This window comes from Hemicordylus capensis, chromosome 2, assembly GCF_027244095.1.
Source record: "Hemicordylus capensis ecotype Gifberg chromosome 2, rHemCap1.1.pri, whole genome shotgun sequence".
Lineage (NCBI taxonomy): Eukaryota > Metazoa > Chordata > Lepidosauria > Squamata > Cordylidae > Hemicordylus > Hemicordylus capensis.
The window spans coordinates 319,245,732-319,260,356 of record NC_069658.1 but is presented as its reverse complement, the minus strand read 5'-3'; the positions used below and the strand labels follow the sequence as shown (position 1 = coordinate 319,260,356).

The following is a 14,625-nucleotide window of genomic DNA, read 5'->3' as shown; positions in this document are numbered from 1 at the left end:
TAAAGCTGAGAGAGCCTCAGACTGAAGCAGTCTGTAGTATTTTGAATAAAGTTTTTCTCTTTTTGGTTCTTTGCATTTTACCTGTCTCTGAGTGGGTTTTTAACTCAGGAAAAGGGGTGTTACCCTGGTGCAAACATGCCTCAATGTTAATTGCTCAGCAAATCACTACCAAGTGTTCGCTTCACGTGTAGGCTGCACGTGGAGGGGTTTTTGTATTTTTCCATTAGCAAAGAGAAGAGTTTTCCCTGGAATTTCGTCCACACCAGGGAGGGATTAAACTCTGTTAAAAAGTGGGTGCGGTGGCAGCGATATATCTACCAAGAAACAGTTAAGTTTTAAGTTTTTGGCTTTGTTGAGCAAACATGGAGGGAATGAATCAGCATTTTTCTTTCCCCCACATGGGCTTGCTCTGAGACAAAGGCTGGGCTTAAATCCACTATTCGCTACACCTACATTGAGCCAGGTAGTAGACTGGAAGACCTCCAATGTCCCTCCCAACACTAAAATTCGATTCGAAATCCAAGCAATACTCAGTGCAACTTACATTCTGTCTCTCTTGCTATCTTATTGAGCCTAAACATTCACAGGTTTCAAACCGTTTGCTTGGAACAGGAATGATACAAAACAGGAATGATTTTTAAAACCGTGTGTCACAAGATAAGCTCTTGGCAGTACTGCCTGTATCCAGAACAGCTTATAACACTGACTATAGAAAATTAGGAATTTTGTTCCTGTTATGGCCACTCCCATGTAGCTCAGGTAAAATATCCAACTTCCCATGATGCTACTCTTGTATTACAGCAATTGGACTTGCAAGCCAGCCTTTTTAATATCTCTCCCCCCCCCATCACACACCCTTGCTCCTCATATCGCTTAGCATGGTATGCCAGATAATCTGTTCTATAAAAGATTGTTCCATGAATCCTTGCACTCAGGCACCAATTCTCACAGCTCTCAGCTAAAGGTTTTACTTCTAGACTGGCTATCATCTCCCCCCCCTCCCCCCGCCGCCACTTACCACACTGCTTCATGACTTGGTAGGTTTTGGATTTGATTTCCTGGTTGCTACTGAGGTTTCCTCGAGCTCCTTTGAGGTCTTCCTCTTTCACTGGAGGACGCTTCTTTTTCACAGGAGCTGGCTAAAAAGAAATGTTTGTACTATAAGAAACAGTAATGTCAGCTCATAGCTGCATTTCATCGAATGGGCCAGCTAAGACTATCAGTTCTCCAAGACTGGCCAGGAATCGGCATCAGTCTCCAGGAAGCTACTGAAAGCAGTCCGGTTGAATTTTAACATTATGTGAAAAATACTGGGGGGCATGTTGAGGAAATAAATCTCCAAGAATAGCTTCAGTCAGAGCCAGCAACCCTATGGCCTGTCTATATATATTCCATCTAGTTACTTGATGACATGCATCCAGACAGCTATGCATACCGTGTTTAATGTCCTGTAGTCATGTATTCCTCTTGTGTCTAGAAATGTTAGGCAGAAGGACTACAGTAGGATAAAAGGACCTTCTGCATTTGCTGCATGCCTAGAAGGAAAAATCTAAAATATTGAACAGCAGGGCATAACCAACCAATCTGCCTTCTTGCTTTGGAAATTAAGTGTTAACCATCTTCAGTGACTGGATTGTGATCAATAGTGCTTTCAAGCAGTATAATCACTAAGACAGATCTCTGCCCTAAGGAACAAAAATCTGCATTTGAAGAGAGAGAGAGCAGTAAAGGAAGGGAGGAAAAGATGTTAAGGATATGTGGAAGCTGTTATGCATACTAAGATTTCTACCCTGATACTGTGTTTGCTCTCAGGATCACTTCCCGGGTATGGATGCATGGTAATGGGGAGGAATCTGATGGGTCTCTGGTCTTAAAATTGAACAGCCAAAAGAGTTAAAGAAGTGGAGGTGTTGATCCACAAATCAGTCATACCATGGGCAGCTTCTCACAATCACCCATAAGTAGGTACAGAGTATGAGGAAACTAGAGATTCCTAAAGTGTGTGTTCCTGCTGGTCTTGTTGGTTAAAGTTGATCTCCACCTGAGCCTCTACCAAGAATCTTCACCCACCTAGATTTGAAATTGGGTGGAGATTATCAGTAGAATCTCAGGCAGCGGTAGGTAACTGAGCACATGGGTGGCTTCAGATGACATACCTGACGGGATCACACACACTCCCCAGGTGTCTCCAGTTCCCTTGTACTTACTTTGTACCTACTTGCAGATGATCATGAGAAGCCACCCTATCTATCTATACAGGCTTCTTCAAAGCCTGAACCAAGACTTAATCAATGGTAGAGTAGGATGACCCATGGCAAGGTGAGAAGGGCTACGTGCATCTAGCACCTTGTCTAAGCATTTCCACCAACATATCACCATGTAATGAAAAAACCCTGTAACATCTATTCTATATCTTTCATGCTGAAAGTCAGTCAGTCAGTCTGGGAAGCTGTTCTCTTGTGCAGCCAAGTACAGGCTAAGGCACCTAAGCAGGGTATGTGGGGATAAGTGGCTGCTGGTGCCACCGCAGCAGCAAAGCCACCTGTGGGAGCCTGTCTCTAAATGGAGTTAAGGGAGAGAGTGCTCCCTTAGCCCATTCCCCCCCCCCATCTGTTAGTACTGGCTGCTTGCAGCTGGCGCTGTAGCAGTGTCAAGTGCCTGTCCATCTCTGTGGGGACCCCCACAATGCACCGTGCACTCACGGTGTCTGAGGGCTGGGACAAAGCGTCCTTCCACCCAAACCTCCACACTGCCAAAGGCAGCTGGTGAATGCCTGGGTGTGTAATCATATGTCCAGCAAGGACAAAGTGACTGGGAATCCCTGCTGGGGGCTGCCTTTTAAATCATCCCCAGAGTATAGCCCCCCCCCAAAAAAACCCTACTACAGCTGCATGGGTCTCCCCAGTAGACATGAGAGAGCTAGCCCGCTTGGCAGCAAGCTGCCAGACAGTGGGTTTCAGAGGGGTCTGCATGCACTGCTTTGCCAGGGTCACCACTCACGACATCATCCAAGATTATGGTGGGATATAGCCCACAGCATCTTTTGCCCTCCCTCATATATATATCCCCTCCAAGGAATTCTCCATGTTCCCCTCTCCTCCCTTAATTAAAGCAACTGGAACCAACACCTGGGAACCAGCCCCCCCAAGAATTCGTGTTTGTGTGGGACTACTTGTGGGGGTACAGGGCTAGATGGGGGGGGCTGTGCCATCACTGGCAGAAGCAGCACTGCCATGGCATGGTATTGGAGGACATTTAAATGGGTTTAAACACCCTTTCCATGCCAAGGGCGGGTGGAGCACTTTGAAAATGCCCACTTCAGGATCATGGTGATGCTTTGGCCACTGTCTGGCCATGTAGCTTGCTGGGATCTGCCTTGGAGGCCGAGCAGAAGGGAGGGGCTCCCCTCTTCTACAACTGGAGTTTGAGAACATTGTGGTTTGGTGAACATCTGCGGCACGATTTGGAGATTACGATTTGAAACCTCAGCCACATTTACTGCTGGTATGGTGTGGTGTGAATGCGACCTAGTATTGTTGATTGTGAGCAGCTCTTCCAGATCTTAGGCAGTGGTTTCTCCTAGCTGTTGCTACCCGAGATCATGTAACTGGAAAATTTGAGGACTGAATCTGGTCCCTTGTGCATGTGCAAAGTGTGTGCTCTCTCCCTGAGTTATGGCCCCCCTCCCCTTCATGTTGGCATGGACACAAAATCTCATATACAATACAGATGGCCCTCATTTTCACAGGGGTTCTGTTCTCACCTATAGATGTGAATATGGAAACCACACCTATAATGAAACCTTACCCCTATGGGAATCCAGGGGTTAGGTTTCTTAAGCTAAAAAGGAGCCAAAAAAAGCAGAAAGAAATGAAGCACAGTACTTTGCTCTCCAGGCCTCCAGCAAGCCACCACCCCCATCCCGCCCAACCCCACAAATCTTCCAAAGTTTTGTTAATTTTAGCAAACATTCTTTTAAAAAAATGTTTTTGAGGAAAAGAACCACAAAATGGCTAAGTGCTGCAAAATGGCAGCCAGAAATGACATCAGAAGTCTGGAACCGCATATAGGCAAATTTTGCCTATTTTGTAACTGCAAATTGAGGAACTGGGTCTCTAAGACCCAAACACAGATGCGCAAAACTGAGATCTGCAAGATTGCAGGTAACGAGGGCCACCCGTACATTAAATATTTTGCAGAATAACTCTTAAGCGCTTTAGAGGTTACAGTAAGTATGATTGCTCTACGAGTCCAACAGCAGCAAAGAACAGTAGGAATAGCAATTTCTATGTATTTTAAGAATGCATGGGAATTGCTTGCTATCCGTTTACTGTGGGAACAAATATTTCAGACCCCTGGGGGGAAAACAACACCACATAGCAAGCCAAAGAACATCAAGACTGCAAAGGAAAAATTCCATTTCCCCAGAAACTGGCTCTTGTCAGTGGGGAGCAGTTCTGTTAATCTACTTTATAGCCATAAAAGGAGGAAGTCCTATTGAGGTCCTCAAAGTTGGACTGGGAGCAGCTGCTTTCACACTACAGCCGAGTCTGTCTACACTCTTAAGTAGCTATATGGAGCCTGGAGGCTACTTTAAAAGCCTTCTACTGTTCAGCTGTCCTCCCATGGCAAACTATGACTGTAGAATCAAGTCAACGCTATGGATGTATTAATGTTCTGCAGATCACCTAACACCTGGATGTTTACATAGGGAATCTTCCCAATGGCATGGCATGCCACTCGACAGGAATGGCTCGCCATATTATAAACCACTAAATAATTTGAAGTCACTTACAGACCTAGTCCTAGCTCTTCTTCCTCAAGACACCAGTGTTACCTAGCAAAGGAGTCAACATTCACTATACAGATCTGCTCGCATCAGAACCATAAGATGACTCATGCCAAAGAGCAGCATTAATTCCCAATATTACTGGTGTGACAAATTTAGTCACGAGCAAGGATTTAGCCAGAATCCATTGCTATGTTTCAATCCATCCTACAATTTATCTGGAACTGTCACGGGAAAAAGTGCTTGTTTATAATAGCCTCAATATTGCCTTCAGCCATGATTTACTTTGAAACTAAGCAGAACCAAATTCTTCTACTCGGCCTCTTCAAGTGGCTTCTGAAAAACCGCCATGCATATCCTGCACCAAGTTTTCCTTTTGTCCAATTTTTACTCATATCTCATATGATGAAAGTTCTCTGCATTCAGTCAAGGCAACTTGAAATGCTAAGCCCTTGTTAAGACAATTCAGCAAGATGCATGATTGGTGGAGAGAATGTGGAACTTTTATTTGGTTACCTAACCTAAATATTGTGAACAATTTGCCTCAACAAATTTTGTTCTTTTAGAAATTAGCAGGACTTTCTGCTCTCTAGTAAAGACTTTTACTTTGTATTCAGTACAGAATATACATTTGAGAAATATGAAGCACAAGCAACAGAAAGGTGCTTTAGTGGCATTTTTTACCATTCTGCATGCACAGCTGGACTATATCCTTAAATGTACTCATTGATACTAGAGTGGGGAAGCAAAGGGGATGGGGAGGAAAAAAGAGCTAGTCTACATTTTTGTAAGCCCAAAATATTTGTTCTTGTTTAGAACTGGCAAGTTAGTTTTTCATAAAACAGATCCACTGCTGAACTGTGTGCAGTGTCTACTCACACCTCACAGCACAAATGACTAAAATTAGAAGTAGTTAGCAAAAATATTTATTTGGTTAGCAACTAACTATAAAGCCAACAGAGCTGTAAGGAGCGTGAGTGCGCGCGCGCGCACACACACACACACACACACACACACTATAAAGCAATATCCTAGTAAATAGCAAAAAGGTTCATACCTGTGACATAGTTGCAGCACTTGCACAGAAACGAGTAGTCTCCCTTGGTTGATACCCAAACACTGAGGTAACTTGCTTATTCTAACTTATATAGACTCTTGAGTGAGGTCATTATCCCGGGTCATCTTCCCAATTCAGTTGCTGGAGTGTTTGGGGTTGACACAGCCTTCTTGTTGAGGGGTTTATTCTTAGCCGTGACTGAACTTTATAGCATTTACTGAACGGAGCTAGAAGAACCACACAAGTGACAAGAGCAAACAGCTGGGCCAGCAGAACTATGTGGAAGTCTTGTCTGCTCTGCTTGAACAAGTACTTGTTCCAGGGGGACCCTTTGAGGCACTATTTATAGCTTTAAAGGGCAATGCTTTGTTGCAGATGCTCCATTAAGGCAGAGCTAAGCATTCATATATAGAAGATTTCATTCAAATGAAGTGGAACTTAGGACATATCTAGATGTAATGAAGGAAAAATGGCTCTCCCAAATTTCCCCTCATAATACTACTGTTGACTGAGGCAGGCACTTGTGGGGGGGGGGGGGGTAGAAGCTGCAAGTGGGAGGGCATGCTCAATCTTCCCCCGCACCTGCACATTCTCCCCTTCAATTCCTCTTCCAAGCTGCCCCCACCCTCAGCTGGGCTCCAACACACAAAGTATGCCTTGCAGTGGTCGGTACAGCTAAACAAGGGACCTTTGCAGGGAGAATTGGTAGGTACAGCTTAAGCATTCCTAAGCAAGTGCTCCCCCGACATTCCTGTATTCAGGAAATATGGACATGTTTGCTAACATTTAAGCTTAGTTCTCACAATTAAAACAGCATAGCTTTGGGCTTCCATTTGTCAAAAAGTAGCACTCTGCCACAAGATGTGGTGACAGCTAAACACCTGGATGGCTTTAAGAGGGGGTTAGATAAATTCATGGAAGACAGGTCTATAAATGGCTATTAGTTTGAGGGTTTTGGCTACCTCCAGCCACAGAGGCAAGATGCCTCTGAATAACAGTTGCAGGGGGAGTAACAGCAGGAGAGAGGGCATGCTCTCAGCTCTTGCCTGTGGGCTTCTTGGAGGCATCTAGTGAGCCACTGTGTGAAACAGGATGCTGGACTAGATGGGCCTTGGGCCTGATCCAGCAGGGCTGTTCTTATGTTCATCATTTCACACGACAAACTGCATTTGAACACCAGACCACAGCAAACAGTCATTGAAGGGAGGGGGGGAGTCTACATGGCACCTATTTGGATCCTGGCTATGGTCCTCTAGGTCTGGCAGAACCTCATCTCCCCCTGCCACAAGAAAATACTGGGGAAAATAAACCTCTCCTTCATTTTGTATCTCTACAGTAAATATCCTCCCTATCACAGCATTTACCATCCAAGGAAGTTCTGTATCTTGAGGTTTACAAATCCAGGAATAGAAAATCAAAACACTTATCTTCAGTTTGATTACTTAAGTCTTGTAGGAAAGAAGTGTTTTTCTTCTTTGGTTAAGGGAAGAACTGGACTGCAGAACAGAGATTCACTATAAATAAAACAAGCTATGAAATGTCCTATAAGTTCATCTAATGCTAAAAGCAAACACACACAAAAAACCTTACTGAGCTGAATTTCTAGGGCTTCAAAGCACAAGCACATCTGTCTTCATGCACAAATATGCCTGGATCACTACTGATTCAAACATTTTATAAGAAGTCTACCACCAATTAAAATTATGCTAAATAAAGCTAGGATGCAGATCATGTGTTGAATACAAGTAGCAAGTGATGTTTATATTAAGTCAAACTTTATTGTAAACCATCATTTCGGAACATAATGCATCTGTTCCATTTTAACATAACATTATCAGTTAAACAATATGATCTAGAGAGCATAATGCTTCACATTTTTATGCTCATGGTGCCAGCTTTCATCTATTTTGAACCCCATTTCTCAAGTCAGTTGCAAACATCCACACAAAATCCTACTGTACTTACAAAGAACATCCCTTAAAAAAACAACACACCTGACATCCAGACTACTGAAGCGGGCGCAGAACTGAGAGCATAGTCCACACAGTGCCATTCTTCCTGACTAGCTGCTATGCACCTAACATGTAGTAGGGAGGGCAAATTTCAGGGATCCTCCCTTCCCTTCAAAGTGCCCTGTGTCTGATAGAAATGTGTCCATGAGGGTTGCACAGTCCCATTGCTCCTTCCCCCAGGAGTGCTTTGTGCCACATGAAAGTATGTCCCCCAAGAACTGTGTGACCCTCAGGAACATATTTCTACCAGACAGAGACCACTTGGAATGGAAGGTTGGATCCTTGAAACTGACCCTCCTCTCTGTGTGCTGGGCACTGTGCAGCTATGTTAGGTCCTATACAGCAGGCATGCAGCTCACGTTCCATAGCCCCTTTGGTAGTCTGGATGTCAGCCACAATAGTTTTCAGTCATTTAACTGGAAACTTTAAAAGGTTCAATGTATTGCTGCAAACCCCCATGATCTGGTGTGGCAGGATCTGTGTATGTTCACTATCATTTTTGTAGAAAAAGCGGCAAATCTTGAATTAGCAATACACAAGGGGCACAGAAGCCCAGCTTTTAAACACATGTTAAGGCTGAACATTCCCCACCCTATACCTTTCTAGCAAGGCATATCTGGAAACCAAGCACAGCTTGGGAGGGAATGTCTATGGAAAACTTTGCATTGTTGTAGTTTGATTCACAAGTCAACGAGTATGAGGTCTTTTCCCTGAAGAGAAGCTTAACACATTAAGTCAGCAACATCAATATATAGAATTTCACTTGAATACACTCAGGGAAACATTAATACATTACATCCAGAAAGTGAGGACTGCATCATGATCACAGGATTCCCAAAACAATTATGTTGGGCATCTGATATCATGGAACAGCTTGTGAGGCAAATCCTGGCCAACTTTATTTCTGCATCTCATCTATTTGGCAAGGGGAAGATACTAGTTCCTCTATCAAATTCAGCAATGTACTACATTTTTAAGTGCAGAAAACACTGAATCATAGCCACATTAGAATCAGATTAGTCAGGTTTTTTTTTTAAAGCACACCCAGCAGACCGATATAAAGTGAGCACAACATCTGAACAACAATTTACATCTTGCTTAGTTCCCCTGACATCTTCAGACCATTGCAATGTCAACTCACCCCAATCCACTTCAGCTTAAGAAAAAATGAAACACTAGGTATTCCTTCCTTACAGAACTCTTTAAAGGCAGAACACAGCAACTATTTTGTGTAATTTTAGTTGATTTGGGGGTCAAATCCGTTTACTTTCCCCCACTTTTTGGAAAGCTACGAAGTGCACCAAAGCAAATGGAATAGCTTAATTTTCAGGAGATTTCAGAGCAAAATTATATTCAAGTCATCTTTTATCTTCTTTACACAAAGTATAACTAGCAAAATTTATTACCACAATGTGCGATGACGACCACTAGCTTGAAGGTCTTTTAAAAATTAGACAAGTTTAAGGAGAATAGTGCTATCAACAGCTATTAGTTCACAAGAGCTATATGGGATTGCCTTGTACTGAAGCAGTATACCTCTAAATACCAGGTGTAGGGACAGAATAGGGTAAGACCACCATTTTGGTCTAAGTTAGTTTAGTATTGTCTACACTGATTAGACAGCAACTCCTCAGAATTTCAGGCAGAGTCTTTCCCTGTCCTACCTGGAGTCCCAGGAATGGTGCCTGAGATCTTCTGCATACCACTGAGGTACAGCCCCTCTACGGGGCCAGAGCAGCAGTCTAGATGCACCAGGCTCACTGCTGTTGGAAACAGAATGCTGTACAAAATGGACCTTGGCCTGATCTTACTCTGCTTGAAAGTGTACATTGTCCAGATGTATGTCTGCACATTTTAAGTGTTCACGTATCTGGCAATTAGTGCTTGATTTTGTCATGACATTATAGGCATATAAAAACACCTTCTTATAATACAGAATTTAGAAGGGGAAAAAAGAGTATTCTTCCTTCTAATCCTTGAATTAAGCTGCTCTATGGTGCGTACTGCTATTTCATGTTAAATGGTCAGTTTGAGGTCTGTTTAAAATTAGAGTAACACCATTAAGGCTTTGGGTTGTTGTTTTTTTTTAAAAGCACACCTACCCACTCATCCCTCACCCGATACTGTTCAAAACAGACATTTTACATAACTGAAGCCACAGAAGTAATGAATACAATTAAAGTTCTGAATGTAATCAGTTATGTGCTATTAGAATGAAAAATAGCATATAGCAGGTGTTCATCCCAACTTTGTTTCACAGCTTCAAAGTTTTCCCATTCTTAGTCTCAGCATTTTAGTATCCATGTGAATTGACAAAGTTGTGAAAGTTGTATTTACCATCCGGCACATTCAGAATTTCACAATTGTGCAACAGAGACTGCCTTAGGTTATACAATAATTAACAGAACAGTAATTCATACAATGACAAAAAATTAGTGAAAATATAAGCTATGAGGCAACATTGATCAGGGATATCTCCCTATCTCATAACAATGTCGCTATCTTTATCTAGTTTCAGTTAGATAAACATGGTTTCCCTTTGTTTTTAACCTGAACACCAACAAGTAACAATGTATTGCAAATATGTTTTGCAGTGCGAAACACTGGCCAGTACATTGCTCTGAACTGTAAGATCCAGTAAAATGCCTTTTATGGGCAGCAAGATAAGAGAGGCAACATTTGCTTGTCCCAGAACCATGGCTATCCAAAACTGCAAAAAGCAGCAAGGAGGTCTTGCACGCTTATCTTGTAAGGCCCAATGGCCCTTTGTCCCACCCACAGCAACATTTAAGATCAACCACGCATAGAAAAACTCTAAAAATATATATATATATATTTGAAAAGTTCTGAGCTCTTGCCAGTGAACATGTTTTAAGGCTTGAAATACATCTGATATTCAGATACTGTAAGTTATAGATTAGCAATTTTTTCTGAAATCACTTTTGTTGCTTTGTTATATCAGAAAATTTAAATACTAGAAAACTGCCAAACAGTAACTAGCATCAAAATAAAATGTTCCAGTGAAATCAGGTATGAAAGTATTCAGCAACTGCAGACCATGAAAGCTGCAGCTACCTTAGAATTAATGGATGAAAACACTCATTATATTACTGATATAAATATCAAATTTATTCCAGGTGAAATGAAACAGGTCGAGTCAGTTTGGTCGCTGAGGAAATTGAGGAATGAGCAGTAGTGATTAGAGCACTTTGTGGTAGTCAAATGAAGCATATTGAGGATGAGCAAAAATTCTCCAAATGCATGCTTTAGGAAGGAACAGAATTACTACTCCTGTTACAACAGCAATCATAGTTGTTGGTAACAAAGGGCTAACTATGTCATGTCATTTTTTCAAGCAAATTATAGAAAAAGGAATGTTGTTTCAGCTTTGGAACAGTTGAGATGTGGGATCAGAAGACTTGCCAGTTCTTAAGTTAACATTACTAACATATCTTAAATGCTCAGTTAACATATAAAAGAAACCACTGTAAATATTTGTTGCTTTTATGCTAAAGTGCACAGGGTCACATACACAAAAAGTAGTACCCATGTTGTAGAAGTAATCCACAAAGCATTGCTGCCATTCAACAGCCTTTTGGTTCAATCAGGCTTGTGCAGCACTCCAGTGCACAGCTCTGTAGATGTAGTAGCCACTTGGCCAATTTTTTTACCTTGTCACCATATTATCCTCCTTTACATGATAATATACACTAAGGATAAGAATTCTGCTGTGAATCTTGTGACCTTCTTAACCAGACATAAAAAGTAACAGCATCTTTTTCTCTGACAAAGATAATTCTTAAATATCCCAGTATGAAAATATAACTTAAATATAAAAATTCAAATAGGTTAGATGAGATTTGGAAGGGAAAAAATGTTTGTCCAGCCTATTAGTTTTATAGGTACCCTTAAGAAGTAAACTTATACCTAAGAATATTAAACTACAGTGTGTAATTCTGCTCCATAAAACTAGCCTGCTCTAGGAATATGTTGCAAAAGCCAGTTTTTGTCATAACACATACTGATTCATATTTTGCCAATCCCAATGTTTCTTCCAGAATATTTTGAATTGTATCATTTGGGAGCCATAGCTGAAATGGTGATGCTCTATGTTATCTTCTGAAGTATCACATCCAGATCTCCTCAGTGGCAAGAAACTTTGCACACATAAGAACTCTTGCATATTTGGTCAGTGTTTCCATAGTGCAACTGAACAGGTAGCTTTTCCAGCTGCCTTCATTCTGTTACAGACCTTTTCTTCAGTCAGTTTCCAGGCAATAGGCATACTGCTGCTCAAGTATAAATCCACTGAGAACTGTGGACAGTTATGTTTTGAAACCTGCAACTATACAGGCCACAGAATCTGTCATACAGGCAGACCAAATCGATGTTTCTTTTTCTTAACAGACTTTAAAATAGTCAGTCTCCGAAGATCCTCCTCAACATCCGATTCTTCCATTTCATCATCTGCTGAAATTAGGACCTAGAGACAAAATTATGGTATGTGATTTGACAGAATTTATTTTTGATTCCTCTCTTACCCAGAAATATATTCCAAATCAAACTAAACATACTTTAAGAATATTGATATCTAAATGAGAAAGGATTATGGCTTGTAATCATGTGTTTCATTAGCACCTCTTGAAAAAGCACAAACATTTGAATTACTTCATACCTCACTATTTTAGCAAGAAATACTACAGTCAGCCATCTGATGCCAAACTGATGACTTTGAAAATATTAAGAAATAGCCTTTCCCCACACAGTTTCAACAAGAAGCTTGGCAGTGACATGAACAGAAATTTGACTAAAGAAATTTGACTAAATGCTTAGGACCCTTTCCCAGTTTCAGGAGCCAAGTGTCTTCCAGAAGAAGAAAATAACGAGTTCTGCTTACCGTATTTTACGGACTATAAGACGCTACGGACTATAAGACGCACCTTAATTTTAATCCAGTTTTTCAGAGTTTTAACATAGTAAACTGTTAAAACATATAAGACGCTCCTGAATTTTGGCGGATATTTTTCGAGGAAAAAAGTGAGTCTTATAGTCCATAAAATACGGTACCTTTCATAGAACAAATTAAAGCTGCTTACAAAGAGAATGCCCAGATTTCACCCATTTGAGCTATACCTGGAACAAACTCTTATTTCCACCTGTAGTACTGTGAACAGGGTTGCTCATTCTGTTGATGCTCTGGTGCAAATTTGGAATAAAACAGGGATGTGCACGAATCAATTTTTGCAATTAAGTTCAAGTTCAAATCGATTCAGCCTGATTTGATTTAAGTGTGAATCTGCTGGCTGCGGAACTGGGGTCAATTCAATTTGAATTTGATTTGATTCAGCCTAATTTATAAGGGCTGAGGGCAAAGTGGGTTAGGTGGTAGAGCCCCATGGGTTCCAACTAACACCCAACCACCAAAGGAATTTGGCAAAGGGGTGAATTTTTAGGAATTTTTATGTGTTGCAGATTCTCGGTTTGAAATAACTTCTTCATAGGTAGCATTCCCTAAGAAGTTATTTCACAACCTAGATTCCATACAGTGTGGATTCTTGGTTGTGAAATAATTTCTTCATAGGGAATACTACTTATTTATTGAAGAAGTTATTTATTATATGAAGAAGTTATTTCAAACCGAGAATCCACACCAAGAAGCAAGGAAGATCACCAGCTAATCATGAGACAGTGCACAGGAACCAACCAGAGTGGCAGAGAATCTTGGAGGGCTAGTATTGCAGGGACAAAATAGCTACTCAAATAGCTGAATCAATTCAAGCTTGAATCTAGAGTGATTAGATTCAACCTCAAATCTGGTCATTCCCCAAGTATGATTCGATTTGAGATCGAATCAACCAGATCCAAGTTGAACTGATTTGACCATGAATTGATTCACACATCCCTAGAATAACAAACTCACAAGAGCAGTAGACATAACCACTCAAGTGTCCTCTCCAACCTGCTTCAAAATTAGCCCCATTTTATTTGGAAGAATTACGGGAGCAGAAGAAGCGAGGTAGAAGATTACAGAGCAAATGGAGAGACTCTACTCGAATACAACAACATAGAGCATATCTGTAGATCTATGCTCTGGCAATACATGCGACAAAGAAGCAATTCTTTTCTGCCCGCATTGCATCTGCAAGTTCATGTCCAGTGGAGTTGTCTAGGGTTGTGAGAGGGCTAATATGAGCCCCCTCCCCCTGAATCCAAATTTAGAACCATCAGCTACCTGGTGTGATGATTTTAATGACTTTTCCCCACGGACAAAATATCTTGTATATGGGCAGAACTGGATTCTACAATTAGGGCAGAGTCTGCTGTTATGAAGGTATCCAACAACTCCTCTTACATGGTCAGACTTGATCACTTTCAGCTTGTGACTCCCGAGGATGTGGACAAGCTGATTCAGAATGTGCATCCTACCACCTGCTCTCTTGACCCTTGTCCAAGTTGGCCTGTTTTACGAAACAATCAGATTGTCTGAGAGGGTCTAGTAAACATAATTAATGCTTCTCTGAGGAAGGATAGGATGCCTCCTTGTCATAAGGAGGCTATCATTAGACCATAATTGAAAAAACCTACATTGGACCCCTCAGAAGTAGGCAACTATAGGCCCATCTCTAATGGCAGCCAGGTTGGTCTCTGGGACAACCTGAAGGGACCATATAAGGAGCCGATTCTGAAAGAATTGTACTGGCTGCCTATATGTTTCCAAGCAAAATACAAAGTACTGTTCATTTCCTATAAAGCCCTGAATGGCTTAG

The 14,625-nt window shown here is 41.5% G+C and overlaps 1 protein-coding gene across 2 annotated transcripts in view; it reads right to left on the bottom strand.

Moving 5' to 3' along the window:
• LOC128343421 (musculoskeletal embryonic nuclear protein 1) overlaps positions 1 to 14,625 on the bottom strand; it is an 82,782-nt gene that overhangs the window by 3,917 nt on the left and 64,240 nt on the right. Inside the window, exons 8-10 of one of the 2 annotated variants that reach the window (XM_053292433.1) lie at positions 12,231 to 12,341; positions 7,841 to 7,852; positions 1,019 to 1,139 (exon numbers count right to left, since the gene is read on the bottom strand). In XM_053292433.1, the coding sequence (XP_053148408.1) occupies positions 1,019 to 1,139; positions 7,841 to 7,852; positions 12,231 to 12,341 (244 nt within the window). Of the gene's footprint in view, positions 1 to 1,018; positions 1,140 to 5,846; positions 6,083 to 7,840; positions 7,853 to 12,230; positions 12,342 to 14,625 lie in introns of those variants that run through there. The other variant, XM_053292432.1, reaches the window with a different exon arrangement.